The sequence below is a fragment of the Cydia splendana genome, chromosome 21 (genome assembly GCF_910591565.1).
Source record: "Cydia splendana chromosome 21, ilCydSple1.2, whole genome shotgun sequence".
NCBI classification, from domain to species: Eukaryota; Metazoa; Arthropoda; class Insecta; order Lepidoptera; family Tortricidae; genus Cydia; species Cydia splendana.
Window position 1 is genome coordinate 10,130,351 of NC_085980.1, and position 21,857 is coordinate 10,152,207.

Below are 21,857 nucleotides of genomic sequence, written 5' to 3' on the forward strand. Positions count from 1 at the left end.
AAAAAGGCTTACCAATGGCATTCCTGGCTCCGCTGAATATTACGGCTGTCAAGGCTCCGATCAGGCCCGCTGACGCCGTCGCCTTCACAAACACAAGGAATTGGTGATTAAAAACTGAACCAAAACGAACCTGAAAATTTGCGACGTTATCTATGAAAAGGGACCTTATTGTCGATGTCGCTTACGCCATTATTAACGATGCTCCGATATAAATGCAATGCTGTGCGACGTAAGCGCCATCGACAATAAGGTCCCTTTTCATATATAAAGCCCCATTTAATGGATTTCATACAATTTCGAACTTTTATGTGAAAGTTGTGAAACCAATCCCTGATAAGTTTTAAACGTTATACATAAATGCGTTACTGGCATGAATTAGCTATGAATCGTTTGTCTTTATCTGTCATTTTGACTTATGTATTTGTGAGAAAGGGATAAAACATAATTTAACAAAATCAGACCCTTAAAGTTTTATGAAAAAGGGGGCTAGTCATCTCACCAATTGAGCCTTAGCCGCCTCCCAGCGCGAGAACCCGCTCTTCAGTAGGATGGCGAAGTCGCCCACCTCATGCGGAATCTCGTGTACTGCGGGCAAACAGGCCAGGTTAATACACCACTATGGGAATAATTATGGTTGGTGAGCGCATTCTTATACCAAAACTCAACGTGGGAAGTTAACGAGACCTATGAACTGTGTTGATAGTGAGATTTATTACTAGACTTATCGAAGGCATTCGACTGTGTTGATAGTGTGACTTATGAAAGTTAAAGTTGCTATGACATCAAAAATCATATCCTAAATTTCGTTACGTCGTATCTTTCGTACAGAATACAAAGAATACCCATCAATGATACTTTATCGGCTGGATAAAATATTTTACTTTGGAGCGCCTCAAGGTTCACTTCTGGGCCCCTTACTGTTTTTCGTTTAGGCAATTTAAACTATGGCAAGTTATAAATTCATAACTCAGGGTGACAAGACAAAGGGTAGTTTTAGCCATGCATGATATTGCATAAGACAAGTAAGGAGCCTAACATATTTTTCCAAGAAAAATTGTACTATTTACCGACTATCTATCGTCTTTTCGTTTTTGAATTACTAACCTAGGATTGCGAAAGTAGTGAGCAGGCCGACGCGGAAGCCGACGAGGAAGGAGCCGCCGACCGCCAGCCCGTGTGTGAAGTTGTCGATGGAGTTGGCCATCAGGTTCAGGTAACCCGCCACCTGCAAATGATAAGGCGGATTTTTAGTGAGCTCTTTACGAAAGTAACATATTTCATAGTCTGACCGCTATCCATTGGCTATTGTACCACTACTGTAATGTTGTTACTGTAATGTTAGACTTACGTCTTTCCTCTCTGGTTTCTCCTTAGCAGCTGCTAGTGCTTTCTCCCTTGCTTCTCGTAGAAGACACCGTCCCATCCATCGGTTGCCTTTCCCGCACCGCTGTGGCGAGCCGTTAGCTACTGAGCCGCTACTGCAGCACCCGCCTTCTCCTGTGAATAAGTTTTAATTATGCATTGTCTCAATTTTTTTGGTTCTTTTAGGTTCTAAGTAAAATCTTTATTCGTCTAAACATAGATCAATCGTTCATGAATTGTCTCAATGATATTTGTCCAGTACTAGACATCACGGCATCGCTTATATTATACTATTAGAAATATCTTCCTGTAAGACTTTGTTTCAAGCGGCTCAACGGTGACAGGGAAAAAGTACGCCCTATCAGCCCTGTCGCCCTGTTCAGGGGCTCTCGTTTCTTAGACTGTTCCCGGCCGGACCTACCCGCCGCGAAAAAGCAGCTCCCATTAAATCGAACTTACGCTGTTATTTTAAAACGACAAGCGTAAATTGCATAATCCGTGGCATTAACATTCAAGTAACATTATATCTATATCTGGTACTAATATTCGTTGCTAGAAATTAGCGCGAGTCAAAGTGTGATATACATTCTAGTATAAACAAATTTAACTGATTTGCAACACCGAAGTGATCCCATAAGTGTACCGCGAACAAAGTTTTGTGCGATACACTAAAAAGAGCTTTTTCATAATTCATGTTATTTCAGAATGTCGTTTTAAAATGAGAGCTTAACTCCTATTGTATGGCGGCGTCTTGGTTCATGTGTGTGTGAATCTTAATGTACCTAAGTATCTCCTGGTGTGGATAATAACTAATTAACGCGTGTGTATATACTAACCTTTAGTATTATTATTAAACACACAGGAATCATACAGCTGCTTAGCCGTAACCATCCCGTTCCCCCCACAAATCCCCTCCCCCTCGGACGTCCCCCGTTTCCTTTTCTCCGCCGTCAGCAGCTTGTCTATCTCCTCTATCTCTATCTGTTTGATGGAGCCGTTCTGTTTAGGTTCTTCCTCGTCTTCCTCGGAGGCCGCGAAGAGCTTCTCCACTACGATGAACACCAGCATGCCGAAGAGACACCAGAGGCCGCATTTCATTGATACGTGTTCGCCTTCTGAAATAAAGAAAAACATTCGCATTATTGCGCGTTTTTAGTAGTGCGTATACCAGCTCCAACCCCATCCTGACTACTGTCATCAGGGCCGTCTTAAACTATGCTGGGGCCCTTGGGCACATAAGAATTTGGGGCCCTCTTGGAAAGTAAAGAAAGCGAATCAAACTAACATTTTTCTACTATGATCTCCTATTTATTATGGGTAATCAAATATACTGTTACTGTCGGTCCTTCGTGGCCCCCTGAGGATGGAGGCCCTGGGCACGGGCCCCGTATGCTCTTATGGTAAAGACGGTACTGACTGTCATGTTCTGGCACCTATCTCTGGCAGTGTTCATACAGTGTTTACAGTTGTTTCCTGGGAAGAAAACGCAGGTTTATTCAGATTATCAATTATTTATTTACATGTATCTCTCGCCAGTTTTGACACCATAAACATGGTGATACCGATACCGTTACCTTTATGTCTAATGACACCAACACGATAAGGCGTGCTATTTATAAACATAACCTATAAACGGGCAAACATGATAGCGAAGTTGAAGTCCATTGCCGTGAGGTGACACACATACATTTTCTTTATACACACGTAAACAATCCGTGCGACAGCTGAGGTTTTGTGTTATTATAAATAACTGGTAAAACCGATCTTATAACAAGCAATATACAGTCGAGTTTTAATTGTACATTCATTTTAGTCGTATACTAGTCGAGGTTTTGTGTTATGAATTATTCAACATAAAAAGCGACCCTCTTAGAGAGGTATAAAGTAGAATATTAATTGAAGAATCAAATGAGTCGTAGACGTTAGTGGAGGTTTTGTGTCGCGAGCGTGTGAATGAAGTGAACTGCGTGCCTAGTTGTTGATAATGATATTAGTCATTTGCAATTTCACCAGAACCGAGTTAAATTGATGAAGTGTGCAAAATATGTTTACTTGTATGGTTCAATTCAATGCATTTTTCAAAATGAGCTCTTTCATTTGACATTTAACACAATATAGCCAGCCTTATGGGAACCCTTCCACAGGGTTCGGACCTGGGTGATCTAGCCTAATATATACATATTGGGCTAGGTCACCCACATAATGTTTTATTTATTTTTTTAGGTATTAGTTTTAGTTTTGTAGGTAGTTTTAATTTTAGGTTAATTTTTATTGTAAGTTTGTTATTAATTATGTTTATGGTTTTAATAAATTACCTTATATAGTTTAAAAAACTTTATTTTTTAATTTTCGCATTTACCCTCAAAAGTGGCCCCCATGTTTAAAATTCATGTATTTACGTTACATGTCCGTCTTTGGGTCACTAATTTATATATATGTACCAAATTTCAACTTAACAGTAGTTTCCAAGAAAATAGGCTGTGACAGACGGACAGACAGACAGAAGCACGAGTGATCCTATAAGGGTTCCGTTTTTTCCTTTTGCGGTACGGAACCCTAAAAATCAGTAACTATAACTTATGAAAGCAAAAGAATGTAAATAATCGTATATGATTCATAATTGTTACATAATTGATTAATTGCCCTGACGTATTTTTCAAAAGTGTTTATCAATAAAACGACAAGTCAAGATTGTTTACCTTCTAATGCAAAAAAAACCGGGCAAGTGCGAGTCGGACTCGCGCACGAAGGGTTCCGTACCATAATGCAAAAAAAAAAAACAAAAAAAAAACGGTCACCCATCCAAGTACTGACCACTCCCGACGTTGCTTAACTTTGGTCAAAAATCACGTTTGTTGTATGGGAGCCCCATTTAAATCTTTATTTTATTCTGTTTTTAGTATTTGTTGTTATAGCGGCAACAGAAATACATCATCTGTGAAAATTTCAACTGTCTAGCTATCACGGTTCGTGAGATACAGCCTGGTGACAGACGGACGGACGGACGGACGGACAGCGAAGTCTTAGTAATAGGGTCCCGTTTTACCCTTTGGGTACGGAACCCTAAAAACGAACTGTAGAAACTGGAACTGTCAAGCAGATCCTGTCAGTAGAAAAAGGCGGCAAATTTGAAAAAAGTAGGCGCGAAGGGATATCGTGTCATAGAAAATTTGAATTTCGCGCCTTTTTCTACTAACAAGATTTGCTTGACCATCTATATAAATAAGTATTAAAAAAAAATAACCTCCCCTCCACCAATACGACAGAATTTCGTAATTCTAAATTATCATCAGATTTTTTCATTTCACAAAAATAGGACCATTACGTGCTCTTTCAAATAAATAAAATATCTATTTTATCTCTTTTCTATATCTAATTTCTCCTCTGCCTATAACGAAAATCGAAATTTCGTTATCTGCCTTTCTATTGCCACAGAATTAGTATTATCATACTATTGTTCTTGCATATTTAGTGAGGCAGATAAAGAAATTTCCCTCAAGTTACTGTTGAGTAGTGAAGGTACATATAGTTGGTCAAACCAAATTTGTCGGTAAATTAGAAAAAACTATAGGACTCATCATTTTCTTTTGGGTGGTAGTACTAGTGTAAGACAAATATAGTATGATTCTTTCTGTCTATGTTTGAAATGACACAGTCCTTTGACTAACTATAGTACTTATAATTTGTGTATTATTGTGATTAGTAGGTATGTCGATCTGTTTGTTAAGTTTCTTTAACCCAATTGACAGTCGACAGTCAGTATTATGCAATTTGCTGGTGAAATCGTCTAGTTATGCTTGGCCGACGTTATAGGAAAGTCAAACGCTACACGAGTGATATTTTCACATGGCAAATCAATTCCCGCTGTGTCTTGTTGTCACTAATGCTACAATGGATTTCTAATCCAAAATGTTTATAACGAAAAACATAACTTTCTTTGTTATAAAACATACGAATAGTAAGGCATGCATTAAATTCTGTATAGTTTGTTGTTAATTAGGTCAAGAAGACCTCGTCTATTTGTTATAACCTCTAGCCGCCCATACGTCAAACCTTGCCAAGCAAAATGAAATTTTATTTTGTCAACACAAAGCTCAAATTAGAATGGAACAGGAGACCTTTTTATAGGTCTCTGGGCGGCTAGAGGATAAATTACGAACTCTGGTTGTATTCGACATTTTGTAAATATTACTGCAATGATATATTACTCCATTAAGGATTGGTGAGGTTGTATGCATCTATAATGAAAGGAACCATATCCGTACTAATATTATAAAGGCGACAGTATGTCTGTCTGTCTGTTCTCTAAATCGGTTCAGCGGCTTAAGCGTGAAGAGGTACGCTTAAGCCGCTGAACCGATTTAGTTTAAATTTGGTATAGAGAGAGTTTGAGTCCCGGGGCCTTCCCCGGGACTATCCATAAAAATTATCCTGTGTCCTTACATAGGATAGTTTTTATGTCGGAAATCATCCCTGAAGAGAGTGCAAAGGGGGGTGGAATTGAAAGAGTTAATGAATTGCCTAATAATTGAAGTAAGCAACGCGCGAATTGAATAATTGCTATTAGCATTATCCAGGCGGTATACCTAATTTAGCTGCTGTCACTAATTCCACGCAGACGAAGTCGCGGGCAAAAGCTAGTGGTATATATATATATGGTGGAACAGTGTTAAAACCATATACAACTTAATACAAAGAGAATAATGTATACCTACTAAAAAGTCAATGCTCTTGAACTGTGTTATTAATCGTTAAATAATGTTATATTACTTATATTATTGTTGGTTTAAATGTTTTAATTACGAAGTTGTTTAACATATTAGGTACTTTAGTTATTAAAACAGTGGGTAAATAACGGAGTATGTATGTACTTAGATAAATATGTGCCTAATATAAGTACAGTCGAGGTCAAATATATGTTTACACTTTTGCACCTTACTCCATTGTAATAAGACGAAAAATATAAACATGTTTTTGACGTCAACTGTACATAAACTTTGTCATAAATCGTCATTTTTAAACAAAAATAGATTTTCTTTAAGTTTAAAATACATAAGTAGGTAGGTAATTGGTTTTGTTCTATTACCTATACCAGACCCAATATCGCTTTCTCAGCGTTTTCAGAAGTATTAGAAGAATGGCGTACGAATGCCCCCGCGCCTGAAAAGAGAAAAATAATTACCTTTCGTAGAAGCGAAGTCGTGCTGCCACGCCTCCGGCAGTAGATGTAGGAACACACCGAACACATCTCCCAGCAGACCGCCCACTGCGAAGCTGAGCAGTATCCGCAGTGTAGCTGCACCAGCTGAAATAATTACCTTTCGTAGAAGTGAAGTCGTGCTGCCACGCCTCCGGCAGCAGATGTAGGAACACATCTCCCAGCAGCCCGCCCACTGCGAAGCTCAGCAGTATCCACAATGTCGCTGTGCCAGCTGAAATAATTACCTTTCGTAGAAGCGAAGTCGTGCTGCCACGCCTCCGGCAGTAGATGTAGGAACACATCTCCCAGCAGACCGCCCACTGCGAAGCTCAGCAGTATCCGCAGTGTCGCTGCGCCAGCTGAAATCAACGAGAACACAAGATAAAATTACGGTGGTTGGAGTTCTGGTCCAAGGAAACACTTATCAACTTCCACGCGTTGTCCCGGCATTTTTGCCACGGCTCATGGGAGCCTGGGGTCCGCCTAGCAACGAATCCCTAGAATTGGCGTAACTAGTTTCTGGCGTAACGAAAGCGACTGCCATCTGACATTCCAGCACACACCCAGAGGCTTAACTAGGCCTTATTGGGATTAGTCCGGTTTCCTCACGATGTTTTCTTTCACCGAAAAGCGACTGGTAAATATCAATTGATATTTCGTACATAAGTTCCGAAAAACTCATTGGTACGAGCCGGGGTTTGAACCCGCGACCTCCGGATTGCAAGTCGTTTTCTGTACCAAGAAGACACTAGTGGTTGATAAACGTTTATGAGTGGATCCGCTCTCTCGTGGATTAGTTCGTACTGCAGTCAACAAAATAAAGATGTCAAACCTTTTATAGGAGACAAAACAATAGAAGAGTTTAAATTGATATTTTTCATGTAGGTACTTAACTCTAGATTGAATGAGTTTTTCCATCAGAGCCAAACTAACGTACGTTTCCATAAGTGTGACACATTTTCGTATCATAGCTTATTTCATTAAAATTACGCCATATTTTCGATTGTTGCTATATACCCTTGAACTTGGCAATCCAACCCACGATTATGCATACTAATCACCCGGCTTCACGCAGATTTAAATTGTAAACTACATGCGCGTACGTCTGTCATTCCACTTACGTTAACCTTGTTATATTACGATTAGTAAAAACGCTTCCTCATCCGCGCTTCCTAGGAAGAGGCGCGAAGAGATTTTGGAGCTCTAATTGTGTAGAATGCAGCTGCATTATAAACATTTGTATTTGACTAGCTTCCGCTTGTGCCTTCGTCCGGGTAAGGGTGTTACCACACCAATAGATGGATAATCGATCGATGATAGAATGGAACAGTCGACGTCGATCGTCGATCGATCGATTGGTCTATGACCTAGATCTATACTCTGTATCTTTAGGTATTTAAATAAAAGTAAACAAAATCTACCCTCAAATGGCTCCTTAAGCCAATTGAGGGAGGGAATCATTACACGATCATAATGTAGGTTAAAGTCAGGTCGTTTAGTGACAGATCCAGACAGTTTTGTATTTAGTTGGTTAACCAATAAATATTATAACTACCCGAAAATGTACAATTTACTTTTATGTAAATACCTAAAGATATACCCCCTTATTCATAAACGTTTACTAAAGTTGACAAGCCGATAATAATCGTTTGTCCCTTTCCATCATACCAATACGTCGGAAAGGGACAAACGATTATTATCGGCTTGTCAACTTTAGTAAACGTTTATGAATAAGGGGGTAGACTATAGATTCTGTATCCGTAAGTTTTCAAACGGAGAAACAAATAACAATTAATTCATTTTATAAAGTAATGACAATAGCGCATAAGGATGAGTCATCATCAATATTTTTGCCTTCATTTATGTCGTCCCGGAGCCTTATAATGGTAGCGATAACTGGGTATGGATATGTACCTATAAAATCCTACAACTAAATACCGCTTCTCTTCCAATGCTGTTGTTATATTTACGTAGCATTGGCACTTTGCAGTATCAGAGTCATGGACTTGTGGTTTAAAACCATAGTCTGTATCTTTAGGCCTCTTCTTCTTCCTCGCGTTATCCCGGCATTTTTGCCACGGCTCATGGGAGCCTGGGGTCCGCTTGACAACTAATCCCATGATTTGACCTAGGCACTAGTTTTTACGAAAGCGACTGCCATCTGACCTCCCAACCCAGAGGGGAAACTAGGCCTTATTGGGATTAGTCCGGTTTCCTCACGATGTTTTCCTTCACCGAAAAGCGACTGATAAATATCAAATGATATTTCGTACATAAGTTCCGAAAAACTCATTGGTACGAGCCGGGGTTTGAACCTGCGACCTCCGGGTTGAAAGTCGCACGCTCTTACCGCTAGGCCACCAGCGCAGCGCTTCTCAGTCTGTATCTTTAGGTATTTAAATAAAAGTAAACAAACAATTTTTAAATTTTCGGGTAGTTATAACATTTATTGGTTAACCAACCAAATACAAATTCTCCTGGATCTGTCACTGAACGACCTGACTTTAACCTACATTATTTGATCATGTAACGTTTTCATCTACCCTCAACTGGCTTAAGGAGCCATTTTTAGGGTTCCGTACCTCAAAAGGAAAAAACGGAACCCTTATAGGATCACTCGTGCGTCTGTCTGTCTGTCTGTCTGTCTGTCTGTCTGTCCGTCTGTCACAGCCGATTTTCTCCGGAACTACTGAACCAATCAAGTTGAAATTTGGTACACATATGTAAGTTTGTGACCCGAATACGGACATGTAACGTAAACAAATGAATTTTAAACATGGGGGCCACTTTTGGGGGGTAAATGAAAAAATGAAAAAAAATTTTTTTCAAACTATATCATGTTACATATCAAATGAAAGAGCTTATTGTAAGGATTTCAAATATTTTTTTTTATAATTTTCGAATCAACAGTTTAGAAGTTATTCAAGAAAATAGGCAAAAAATGACCATTCCCCCCCCTTATCTCCGAAACTACTAGGTCTAAAATTTTGAAAAAATTACATAAAATAGGTCTATACCTATAGATGACAAGAAAACCTATTAGAAATGTACAGTCAAGCGTGAGTCGGACTTAATTACAGTTTTTAATCCGACCCCTACGGATTTTTTAAAGAGATTTCACTCACGTTTCACATAAAAAATACATTGTTAACAGTGCCGGATTACTTAAAGTAGTAGTTTTCTTAGAGTAATTGGTGATAATTTTCTGATAAGATAATCATTTTAAATATTTAACGGTCTTACCTACTTACGAGTAATTGTAAGGTCAAATTAAAAATAATGTTTAAAAATTTAATGGTTGAATTAATAAAGACTTTGTAACCAATAAGCAAAACAAGCACGTGCTTAGGGCACCACGTTCAGGAGGGGCACCAAAATGCCAGGTTGAAAAAGGTGAACAAATTTTAAAATTAGGGACAGACACATCGTTTTTACCACACGATTTTTTTTAGCTGTCCAAAAGCTAATTTGCAAAAATAATGGCGCGTAATTCTTTGGGAAACAATCGGTAGCAGTAGAAGAGTCGTGATTACATGCATAGATTCGATTTCAACCCACTCTTTTGCGGTTCGGCGTTAGGTCTTATGCGAGGCCTTCTGCCTTAATTACACTTGGGCGTGGATCCAAATCCAAGCTTTCCTCTTTCGCAGCTAGGCCTACTGCCTTTCTCACACTTCGCCAATTCAATTCCAAGCTCTGCTTTCTTGCATATTTTATGCATGAAAACAACCTCGAATATCGAAGCCTAAGAAATATCGAGCCCTATGCGAAGCTAGGCTGATAGAAAACTGTCCCATCCCTTCTCTGTATGAAATCCTGGATTCGCGCCTGGTTGGGACTAAAAGTAAAATTGCGTTTGTATATCGAAAAAGGTATGATAAAGGTGACATTCGGGTGGCGACTGCAGCAACATTACTCTGTTGCAACGTTACTGCTGCAGTACTGTCAACTTCCGTGATAAAATGATGTGACTGATTTCCATACTAAAAGTAAAAATTTACAACTGTCTATCATATTGCGTTTTTATATCGAAAAATTTCCGCGCTCGCTTCGCTCGCGTTTCTATTACTTTCGAAGCTATGATAAAGGTGACATTCGGGTGGCGACTGCAACAGCATTAGGTACTCTGTTGTAACATTACTGCTGCGGCACTGTCAATTTTCGTGATAAAATGATGTGACTGATTTCCATTCTCAGCTGTAACGCGGCAATGAACTTCTCTCAATTTACCAAAAAATCAATGTAATCTTGATGATCCGAGGGAGAGGGGGCACCTAGAAATCCTTAGGGCATCAACATATCTTAATCCGGCACTGATTGTTAAAATTTGTGTAATATACGGAACCCTTGGAACGCGAGTCCGACTCGCACTTGGCCGGTTTTTTGAGGGTAGATTTTGTTTACTTTTTTATTTAAATACCTAAATATACGATATATTGGAACTGATTTACATCTAGTAGTTAGGTACGGAATAGAAAAGCTAACTTCAATAGTGCTAATCCTAGTTTACACTAATTTTAATTCAGGCACTGTCAACTTGTAATCACCCGTTGACAACAAACGCCGTAAACTTTAAAAGAATCGAAACGTCGGAACGTATTATAATTATTTATAATTCATTATACGCGATATAATCCGATTACATAATATTATAAAATTAAATATTGTCACTGTCAGTATAATCTTCAATTATTAAAGGTAATCCCGTAATACTACGTCGAGATTGCTGATAACTATCGTCAATTCACTATCGATTGACTGTATCTCATATCTACTGATAATAGTAATCTTCGGATGCTTGTCACGCGTATACTTCAAAAAAATCAAGGTTTATTGAAACCGTCGGTTCCGAACCTGGGGCAACTATTACTTATTCTGTGCGTGGGGGTAAATCTAAATAACCTAGGGGTAATACAGCTATCTAAGGCTCTATTTACTTATGTAATATATGTATTTATTTACATATAGGTATTGATTGATTGAAATCATTGACGTAGATCTTGGCATGAAAATGAAGCGTGGTCCGACTCTAAACAAATAATATATTTTTACTTGTACGGTCATTTAAACCGGACAAGTGCGAGTCGGACTAGCCCTCTGAGGGTTCCGTACTTTTTAGTATTTGTTGTTATAGCGGCAACAGAAATACATCATCTGTGAAAATTTCAACTAGCTATCACGGTTCCTGAGATACAGCCTGGTGACAGACAGAAAGACGAACAGTGGAGTCCTAGTAATAGGATGCCGTTTTTACCCTTTGGGTACGGAACCGGAAAAAAGTATATTTTCTCTGCAGCAGACGAAGTGAAGATACAGTTTCATCACAAGAACAATGAACGAAGATACAAATAAGGTCATCAACAATCGGTCATCTGTCACACGCGTATTGCAATGTCGTAGAGTTCACATCTCGTATCAGTGGCGTTGATGGCTCACGTATATCGATAAGTGGACAGACAGACGGCTGATAATAATGTTTTTAACGGAATATGGTTCATTGGCCTCTAGGAATACAGGTTGTTTTTACACAACTTGTTTTTGAAGTGTCAGATCATGCTTTTCTCGTATTGAGAGATTTAGTACTTCTTGGCATTTAATGGTAGAATTTAACATGGCAACAGTAGTCAATTACTTTTCTGCCCACGGATAAGATTTATCAACTCACTTCAAGATATATGCTTCATGTTTCTTGGAAATTTAGGAAGGTTTCTAGTTTCTAACGATTCTTCCGCGTGCAACGTTGAGAAAACGAACTAAAGTAATAACTAATAAATGCATAAGTACAACACAAAAAAAATATATTATATGTATTTATGATTAGCAGGAACAGAGATAATCAAAAAAGGGAGACCAAAAATATTTCATTAAATATTTTATTATATTTATATATTCTTTTTTGTGTTTGTGCTCACGAATAAAAATATTTCTAATTCTATTTCAAAAGAATTTCGAGTGAAACAAGACAAAGCTAATAGTTTCATTCTGTATTCTTAGATTAACAAACACCTTGATAATAAAGTCTTAGTCAACGTAGTACCTGTATGGGTAGTATGGGTAGTGGGTACGTTTTCTAGCAAATTGTATGTTAATGTTAGTAAACAAACACACTGTAGTGGTAAAATAATCAAACCGGAACCTCACAATGGGCCGCTCTCCATAATATCAGGTCTGTTTACACTATTTATTTCAGATAGCATGGCATTTAATGACCTTAGGTGCCATCTTTCCGTAATCGCCTCACGTACGGCACGTATAGATAACTGACACTTTACGGGTTTCCCTTATCTACTTACAAAGTAAATAAATGCAATACAACATTGTATTGTGATTGATGTCTGTTGCTACTGTCACTTGAGATTACGATCCAGTCAATATTTCCCAATCAAATAGGATTTTTTTGTGATAGTCAACAAAAGAACCGCCGATGAACATAAGCAACATCGGAGGCGCCACTTATGCGTTGCCGATCCTTGAGAACCCTGTATACCCGCTTCTTGAAGAACCCTATGTCGTACCGCAAAGGAAATACCTCAGGGAGTAACTCATTCCACGTAGATTACATAATGCACGTAGAAGAAACGAGCGAGATGCCCGCTTATTCTTAGTGTGCCATGTATCTAAGTGGTATCTTTTCCCAGTACCTTCTTGCACCTTTAGAAGCACAACACTCAAGTCATTTAATAAACAGGTATGGTGGTGATGGCCGCAAACCTCAGCATCTATGGAATTAGATCCCGATCATGAAGTCTGTGGGTCTGCGTGAAAATCACAATTTCATTATCTGCCTCTCTATCACTCGATATTCGAGCAATATAGAGGCAGATAGCGAAATTTTGATTTTCGCGTTAGATCCTCTGGACTTTCTGTTTTGGGATGGTCTCTCCGAAAAGCTAGTATACGTTTAGTTAGTGCCATCACTCTCGTGTCAGGAAAACTTTCAAGTGTTATAAGTTATAATACCTATGAAGTGTTCAGTGTTCAGCATTTAATTTGGGATGCATTGTCAATTATGCGTTGTCAAGTATGTCAATCATTGCGATATTAAATGCAATGCCCCGAACGCCGGCCAGTAGATGTCCAAAATTCATTATTTTCAAAGCAAAAAAAGGGTAGCATGTTCTGTGGTCCTTGATCTGGTGGATAGTGGAAAAGAGTGATCACTATCTTTTCTGCGTCATGAGAAAAGATTTACGTAGCGTCACAGAGGACATTTTCAGTTCGAATCAATTAGGACCATTGTCTGAAAGGACAGTTAACGATTATTAATTGCGTCAGAATCAGACTCACTGACATTTTCCTCAATTAGTTGGCCACAATTTAAAAACAAAATGACAGTAGTAAAATTTGTTATAGCCAGTACGTATCTGTCTAATAAAATAAATCGTGCTATAGTCTGCATCTTTAGGTATTTAAATAAAAGTAAAGAAACAATTTGTACATTTTCGGGTAGTTATGACATTTACTGGTTAACCCACCAAATACAAAATCGCCTGGATCTGTCACTGAACGACCTGACTTTAACCTACATTATTTGATCATGTAATGTTTTTCATCTACCCTCAACTGGCTTAAGGAGTCATTTGAGGGTAGATTTTGTTTACTTTTATTTAAATACCTAAAGGTACAGAGTATAGACAAAAGTATCTCTGTTACTTATGCAGGCAGGTAATGTGTGTTTATTCGTAGGTAATAAAATAATATATGCACTGAATAAGTTATATTCACCGAACTATACTATACTATACTGCATTTGCATTTACTTTCCTGAGCACTATTAATAAACCCTAGTGTTCTCGTTGCCCTCGTCGGGGACTCCCAATGTTGCGATCCCGGGCTGTTATCTTATTGCGCAGCCATTCATTATCATCCAGCCTACTACAAGACTGGAAGTAGGTAGGGTAGGTACATCCACACAGGGTACATAGGTACTAACAACGGGGACTTTGAATATGGAGGCTAGTTATGTACGACCTTGCGGCTATTATGACTGGAGTAGTCATCGCTGTCATTTTCTTTACGAAACAATCTGCCGATTTTGCGGGGGAGGGGACGTCAAATGTATTGCTATTTCTACATGATTTGCACGTAACGTACAAATAGCCATGTCAGTCCATACAAAAGTTTGCACAATGGCACAATTGTGCAAGTGTTCCGGCAGAGGGGTAAGCTCTTAATGGCCACTCCAGTTATTAAATACTCTAAGCTATTTTTTTTTTTTTTTTTTTTTTTTTTTTTTTTTTTTTTCTGGCTTACTCCCTGGAATTTTGCACAGGGTGGATTTGCCAATGTCGGTGTTGACTTTCACACGTGAGGAGAATGTTCGGTATAATAATTTTGCATTTTTGGGAGGATGTAGTCGGGGAAACCTAAAAACAAATAATTGTTATGAACATCACAGACAAACACATGACGAATACAACGATTAGCAAAAAAGCGGGAAGCGGATGACAGAACGTTAGTAGTGCCAACATGAAGGAAGTGGAAGAGAAGAAAACGATATATATAATATAGAAATATAGAGTTTAGAATAAAACGAGTATAGATTGACATGAATTATACGCATTAAATTAGAAGAGATAAGACAATATTTAGAGTTTTATGTTATTTGTTTGTAAATATTTAATTAGAATAGAAGTTAGCTTAGTATCCATGTGGCAAAGAAGCGAGCTAAAGCATATAGGTCGTGGAACATTTTCGGGTAGTACATCGTATAGTGAGTAGCTACATTTTGTACAAGCAAAGAAGATGTGGTCCAAGTTGCCCTCATCCAACCCACATTCACACAATGAGTTCGCACGGACACCAATCATAGCCAGAAATAACGGAGTACATACTTTGCCTAAGCGTAAACGGCAAATGGTGGATATTACCCACTTTGGAGAAGTACGGAATCGATAGAACCATGGTTTTCGAGTAATTCGAGGTTGTACACAGCCATAATGTTTACCAGTCTCCAATCTAGAGATATCCCATTGCCTCTGCCATGTATTAAACATATCAGATAGTGCACAACTCAACAGGTCAGTACTGTAAGTTTCCCGTTTTAGTGAACCAATCTCAATCGCCCGTTTTGCCCATATATCAGCCACCTCATTGCCTCTAATACCACAGTGGCTTGGAACCCATCCGAGAACAATATGTAGGCCCCTCGATTCACACCTACGTAGCACAGCTTTAATTTCAAGAATCAAAGGAAATTTGGCTTTAAATTTTAATTGATTGCCTACTATTGCCTGCAGGCAACTCCTACTGTCAGAAAAGATAATTGTTTTTTTAATGTTATGTGTGTCTGCATATTTGACAGCCTCAAGAATAGCAACTGCCTCACCTGTGAAAATGGACGCTTGAGGAGGACATTTAAATGGAAGGACGATATTGTACCGTGGAATCCACACCGCTGCTCCCACACATCTTGCAGGATCCACCTTAGAAGCGTCAGTAAAAACCGGTAAGTAATCTTGCCATTTATCTAAAAATTTATTAAATTTATTGTTTGCTCCTGGATCATCTTTGAAAATTCCTATGTCTAATATGACCTTTGGTGAGTAAATTAGGGTCTCAAACGCCACTTCAAATAATGGGTTAGCACCAGATTGATATAAAGTGGGGTGGATATTAATTAATTTTGAAAAAGAAATTACTATTCTGGGAAAGGCTTTATATGTCCAATATCTACTTTCAGTGACCTCCAGTGCCAGCGCCTGCAAGCGTGGGAGCAGCAAGTGGTTGTTGTAAGAGCTGGCTTTGATCAAGAACCTGTCGGCGAGGTATTGTCTGCGTAGAGCCAACGGCGGTTCAACACCTTCCACCTGCATGCCATTTTTGGGAGAGGGAAGCATAGCACCTAGTATGATCCTTAAACATTTAGCCTGTATAAGATCTAATTTATCTAGACCATCCTTATTACAGGGTTCCATTAAAAATGCCCCATAGTCTATATGGCTACGTATGATGGCATTGTATAGTAGCTTCTGGCAATAAGGATGGGAACCCCACCAGACACCCGACAATGCTCGAAGAATATTAATATTTTTCTCACATTTACCCAGTACATATTTGTGGTGTGAGGTGCCAGACATTTTATGATCTAAAATAACACCTAGAAATTTTACTGACTCTTTATTTGGAATCATCACACCACCATAACGGACATCTGCGTCAGGCATGGTCCTTCTGCGACTGAAAGTCACTACACAGCTTTTTGTTGGCGATAGGGTCAAACCATGTTCATCAAGCCAATCCTTGAGGTAACCCAAAGCTGTATTAAGACTAGCAGTGGCTTTGTCCATTGACTTTGCTGAGGTGTATAAGACTAGGTCATCAGCATACTGCAAGATATTACAGAAGGATAGGACAGATTGCTCCAAGTCGTAGGTGTAGATACTGTAAAGCAGGGGGCTGAGTACCGATCCTTGCGGGAGACCACGCCACAAAGTTCGAGGTGGGTAATAGGAATTACCATTCCTAATTTTAATTGACCTACCCATGAACAATTTGGTGACAATATGTACAATCTTCGCGGGAATGCTCAGATGTAGCATTTTTGCCCTGAGCACCGGAAGAAGGACATTGTCGTAGGCCGCAGAGATATCTAGAAAACATCCCAGCAGATATTCGTTTTTTGAAAGGGTTAGTCGGATATCAGTTGCTAAGATATTTAAGCTGTCCATTGTACTACGACCCTTTCGGAAGCCAAACTGCGTGTCAGCTAGAATACCCTTGTTTTCCACAAACCATTCCAATCTATTTTTAACCAGATGCTCTAATATCTTTCCCATTGTCGCGGAAAGAGCAATCGGGCGATATGAGCTAGCTTCGTCTGGGTTTTTAGACGGTTTTAGGATTGGGATAATAACTTGGGTCTTCCAGTCAACTGGGATCTCTCCCGTGTCAAAGGCATGGTTTAGAATACCGAGCAGATACTCCTGTGAAGATGAATTGAGCTTAGACAGGAAACAGTATGGTATGCCATCCTCTCCAGGTGTAGTATTTCTCAATCCACTAAGCACTAGACTGAGTTCTGAATATGAGAAAGGCATGTCCAGTGAGCTCAAGGTGCCTGACAGCGGGGGAAGTAACAAGCAGGATGCTTCAGGGACAGTTGACGGGGCAAGTCTATCTGCAAAGTCGGCCAGCCAAGGAGCATCTGTGGTGGGCATAGACTCTGGATGAAATGAACCCCTGAACCTCTTTATGTTCCGCCATACAAGTGATGGAGGGGTTCTAGGAGATAAGCTCTCACAGAATCCCTTCCATCCCCCCTTTTTAGCCTTTGCTAGGAAGCGCTTTGTACGTGCCGAGATTTTTTTAAAAGAAATGTAATCATCTAAATTTCCGGAATTGTTAAAAGTTTTTTCAGCGGCATCCCTTTCCTTAACGGCTGCCGTACAGTCTGCGTTCCACCACGGGGGTGAAGGGATTTTAAGTCTAGCAGGTTTCTTTTTTGGTATAAATTTATCGGCGGACTCTATTAACACATTTTTAAATTTTAAATATTTTTCATCTTGACCCATTTCGCTCGTGTCCCACTCTTTCATACTTTCCTCTACAAATAATGCGTAATTGGGCCAGTCTGCTGATTGAATTTTGTGTTTTAAAAGAGGTTCAGGGGACGGAATTGGAAGAATAGAAGAAGGCTTCGTGATAATAATTGGGAAATGGTCACTGCCGAACGACTGGCGTAATACCCTCCAGGATAATAAAGAAGACAAACTAGGAGAACACACAGATAGATCGAGGACTGACTGGGGGTTCTGTCCTGGGTATACCCGATGCGTGGGAGTACCGTCATTAATAACTCCCACATTGATTTCATCGAATAAATCCAACAGGGCTGATGAAAATGCATCCGAATGGTATGACCCCCATGACATATTGTGACAATTGAAGTCCCCTAAAATCATAAGAGGAGGTGGAACCGATTTGAGAATAGATTTTAATTCATATATATCAACTACTTCAGGATGGGGAATGTATATAGAGATGAAATTAATGCCCATAACCTTGGCAGCTACGGCATTAATCCCATCCGAATGAGGGGGAATAGAAATTTGGGCGAAAGGGTAACCGCGTTTGATGAACAACGCACATCCGGCGCGTCCATCATTGCGGTCTTCCCGGAGACATGAGAAGCCCGGCACTCTGAAAAAGGAGCCTGGGCGTAACCATGTCTCCGAAATGGCCGCAACAGTCACAGCATGATTGTTGATGAGCTGAATAAGGTCAGGTTTCTTTGGTATAATGCTTCGACTATTCCACTGAAGAAATGTGACCGGGGGGGCCGTTATGGAATGTAAGTCTTTCCGCGAGTGTGATCATTAAGGGTGCAACGTCGTCTGGTACGCAATCGCTCCACTTAGCGATTATGTTTGTCAAGAATTTTAGACAGAGCTCCATTAGGTCTTCATTAGGAGTGATTCTATTGTAAGCAGAAGAATCTTTCAGAGCTTGGCCATTGGGCAGTTGAGGTGGGGGAGTTCGGACAATATTGTTGTGAGCTACTCTATCATAACCGGGGGAGAGGGAGACCCTCGTCCGGGGCGCTCGATATACGGTCTTACGATATGAAGTGGTGGGCGGAGGGGTTGGCATGAAAGTATCAGGGTGGCATGGGGACTGGGAAGATCGTGAAGAGTCTGTAACCGGCTCAAACATGACTCTTGCTACATCTGAATATGGCCTGCGAACCGCTGAGAACTGTGCTGCTGCTTCTGCGTATGAGATATTCTGTTCAGACATGGCAAGTTTAATGGCCTTTTGTCGACCATATTCATTGCATACTTTTTCTGTAGCAAAGTGTCTGCCGGAACAAAATATACATGTCACATGTTCTGGAGCTACATTGCATCCATCACCGGGGTGTTTTTGTGCACACTTATAGCATCTGGCATCAGACCGGCACTGTGTTTGAATATGTCCGAACCTAAGGCACTTCCTACATTGAATAATTGGCAGTTGATACACTTCTACAACTAGTGAGGTGTAGTATGCGAAGATTTTTGATGGTAAAGATTGCCCTTCAAAAGTAACCACCACTGACTGGGTTGGTACCCAGGATGAGGAGCCATCATCTTTTGTCACCCTTCGTTGCAGTCGTCGAGCCTTAAGGATTTTTCCTTTACCTTCTTTGAGGTTTGTGCCGTTGACTAACTCCTCCATCGACCAATCCGAAGGAACTCCTCGCACAACTCCCATACGCGACACATGGTATGAAGGAATATCAGCTATAAACTTATGTTTGTCTAGTAGCGGGTGTTTTAGGAAACTATTTGCATCAGCTGCTGTGGAGAAAGTTACTGCTACTCTGTTGCGACCTACTGATTTAATACCACCTTCTTTCTGGATATTATGAACATTTGCTTGAGTAAGCAAAAGGCCTACATTGATGGGTTTTAGAGAGGCATTGGAAGATGGTGCAGACTCTCTAGAGACATGAACTATAAATGGTCCATCATCTTCGGCATTGTACTCTCGGTGTTTGCTGTCTAGACTGGGGTGTTTGTATAAATGTGGGTTGAACTCATCTGAATTATTTTTGTTTAAATCAACTGTATTAATTTGACTTGTCTCGGCTGGATCATTTTTGTTTAACTCAACCACAATACTGTTGTTCGACTCCACTGTATTAATTGTATTACCCGATTGATTGGCGACCTCTGACGGGTCGATTACAATTTTTTTAGGAGAAGGCTCCAGCTTGGTCGGTGACAAATCCAAGTTACGTTTACGTGAGACTATCTCCCAGTTCATGTCATTATCAGCCTCGTCTGGAGGCTTCTCCTTCTCGTTACCATCCATCTAAACGCCTATAGGATTAACCTACAGTATTATATTTAAATATACCACCACCTGATTAGTAAACAAGGAAAGTTGTTTTATTTAAGGAAATATAACCTAAAAACGAACCACTCACTCAACGCGCTACTCCTCAAAAAAAAAAAAAAAAAAACCTCTAAGCTATTATGTCATGCTAAGGCGAATTTGATCTGTCATTTGTCGAAGATTTGACAGTTGGGACATGACCATCTGTCACTTTTTCAGATAAAACAAATGTATGGTAAAAAGGCGAATTTATCCCTCTTCCAGTACTTTTCACAGAGTATTTGTTACGAATATTTATAACATTGATGCATCAAGGCGGTTTGTTTTCAGTTTGTGCTAGTGGCGCCCCCTACGCAGAGTTTTGCGTAATATTCCCTAATTCCCTATTCACGTGACCTACGTCAAAAATTTCTTGCCGCAGCGACAATCTACCTCGATTGACCTATTTCAGTCTTATCAACCCTTCGCAGCTGGGTCCAATAAATGCGTTCAACTGTAAAATTACTGTCGCTGACATTCTCTACGTCGTTATTACAAAACCCACGCACGCAACGCATCGAGATCGTGAAAATGACGATCCTAAAGGCGCTAATGGTGAAATACCAATTTTGATAAAACTATTTTAAACTAAATCCTATCCATACTAAAACACACCCGTAGAAAAGAGCGCGAAATTTAAAAAATTCTATTGAAGGTCAACCTGCCTAAATTTTTGAAGTGAAAACTTCTTTAGCGGCGCTGTGCACTTTTTGTGATGGGGAAAAAATGTTAAACTCGCGACAGCGTAAGACGTAAGACGCTTCGTAAGATGGACACGTGACCTGATCGAAAAACTGTTACAATGTCATAGAGTTTTCACTTCTGCCGGCACTCCCGGAGTGCAACCCGTTGTTTTTTTTAATTTGCCGCCTTGTTCTACTGACAAAGTGGGCGTGCCAGAGTATAGTTATGTGTATATTTGTAATAATGAATACCTAACTGTTTCGGATAGGGTAGAGGATATTGACTTTAGTTTGTTATTAATTTATAATTACGAATAACATGATGAACATATAGAGTGACTCTGATATAAATTATTTGCAAACAATGCCAATACAATTTAAGAGTCATTGCTGAAAATAAAGTTGATATGTGAATAAATTATTACAAAGGAAAGGAGTAAGGTGCAAAAGTGCAAATTATATCTTTGTTGTTGACTGTACTAATGTAATGTCGTTGAAGTTTCATTCATATGAGTTATTGCATTTGCATAATGTAGTAGGTAGATATAATAGGTATTGATTGGTTTTTCAACTAATTTTTTTTACTCCTATCATCTTTTTCAGAACCAGTTAACAGTTTTAGTGCAAATTCCTTTATAATGAGGCATATACCCTCTGTGCATTTACCAAAGTGAAAATATTATTTAGAATCAAATTGATCGACTGTTCAAAGACTGTTTTAGTTTTATTAAAAGTGCAATCAATCACTAGTT

The 21,857-nt window shown here is 39.4% G+C and overlaps 1 protein-coding gene and 1 long non-coding RNA gene across 4 annotated transcripts in view; one reads left to right on the forward strand and one right to left on the reverse strand.

Annotated features, from left to right (window-relative positions):
* The window catches only part of LOC134801035 (zinc transporter ZIP13 homolog), a 29,502-nt gene that overhangs the window by 3,507 nt on the left and 4,138 nt on the right, over nt 1-21,857 (reverse strand). The window contains exons 2-7 of one of the 3 annotated variants that reach the window (XM_063773544.1): nt 6,545-6,667; nt 2,199-2,477; nt 1,349-1,497; nt 1,105-1,225; nt 500-585; nt 13-82 (exon numbers count right to left, since the gene is read on the reverse strand). In XM_063773544.1, coding sequence (XP_063629614.1) covers nt 13-82; nt 500-585; nt 1,105-1,225; nt 1,349-1,497; nt 2,199-2,477; nt 6,545-6,667 — 828 coding nt within the window. The other 2 variants (XM_063773547.1, XM_063773546.1) reach the window with 2 other exon arrangements.
* Nucleotides 15,282-19,169, forward strand: LOC134801067 (uncharacterized). The gene is made up of 4 exons (XR_010145622.1): nt 15,282-15,582; nt 15,867-16,010; nt 16,245-17,543; nt 18,163-19,169. It is a non-coding gene; the product is annotated as an uncharacterized LOC134801067 (long non-coding RNA).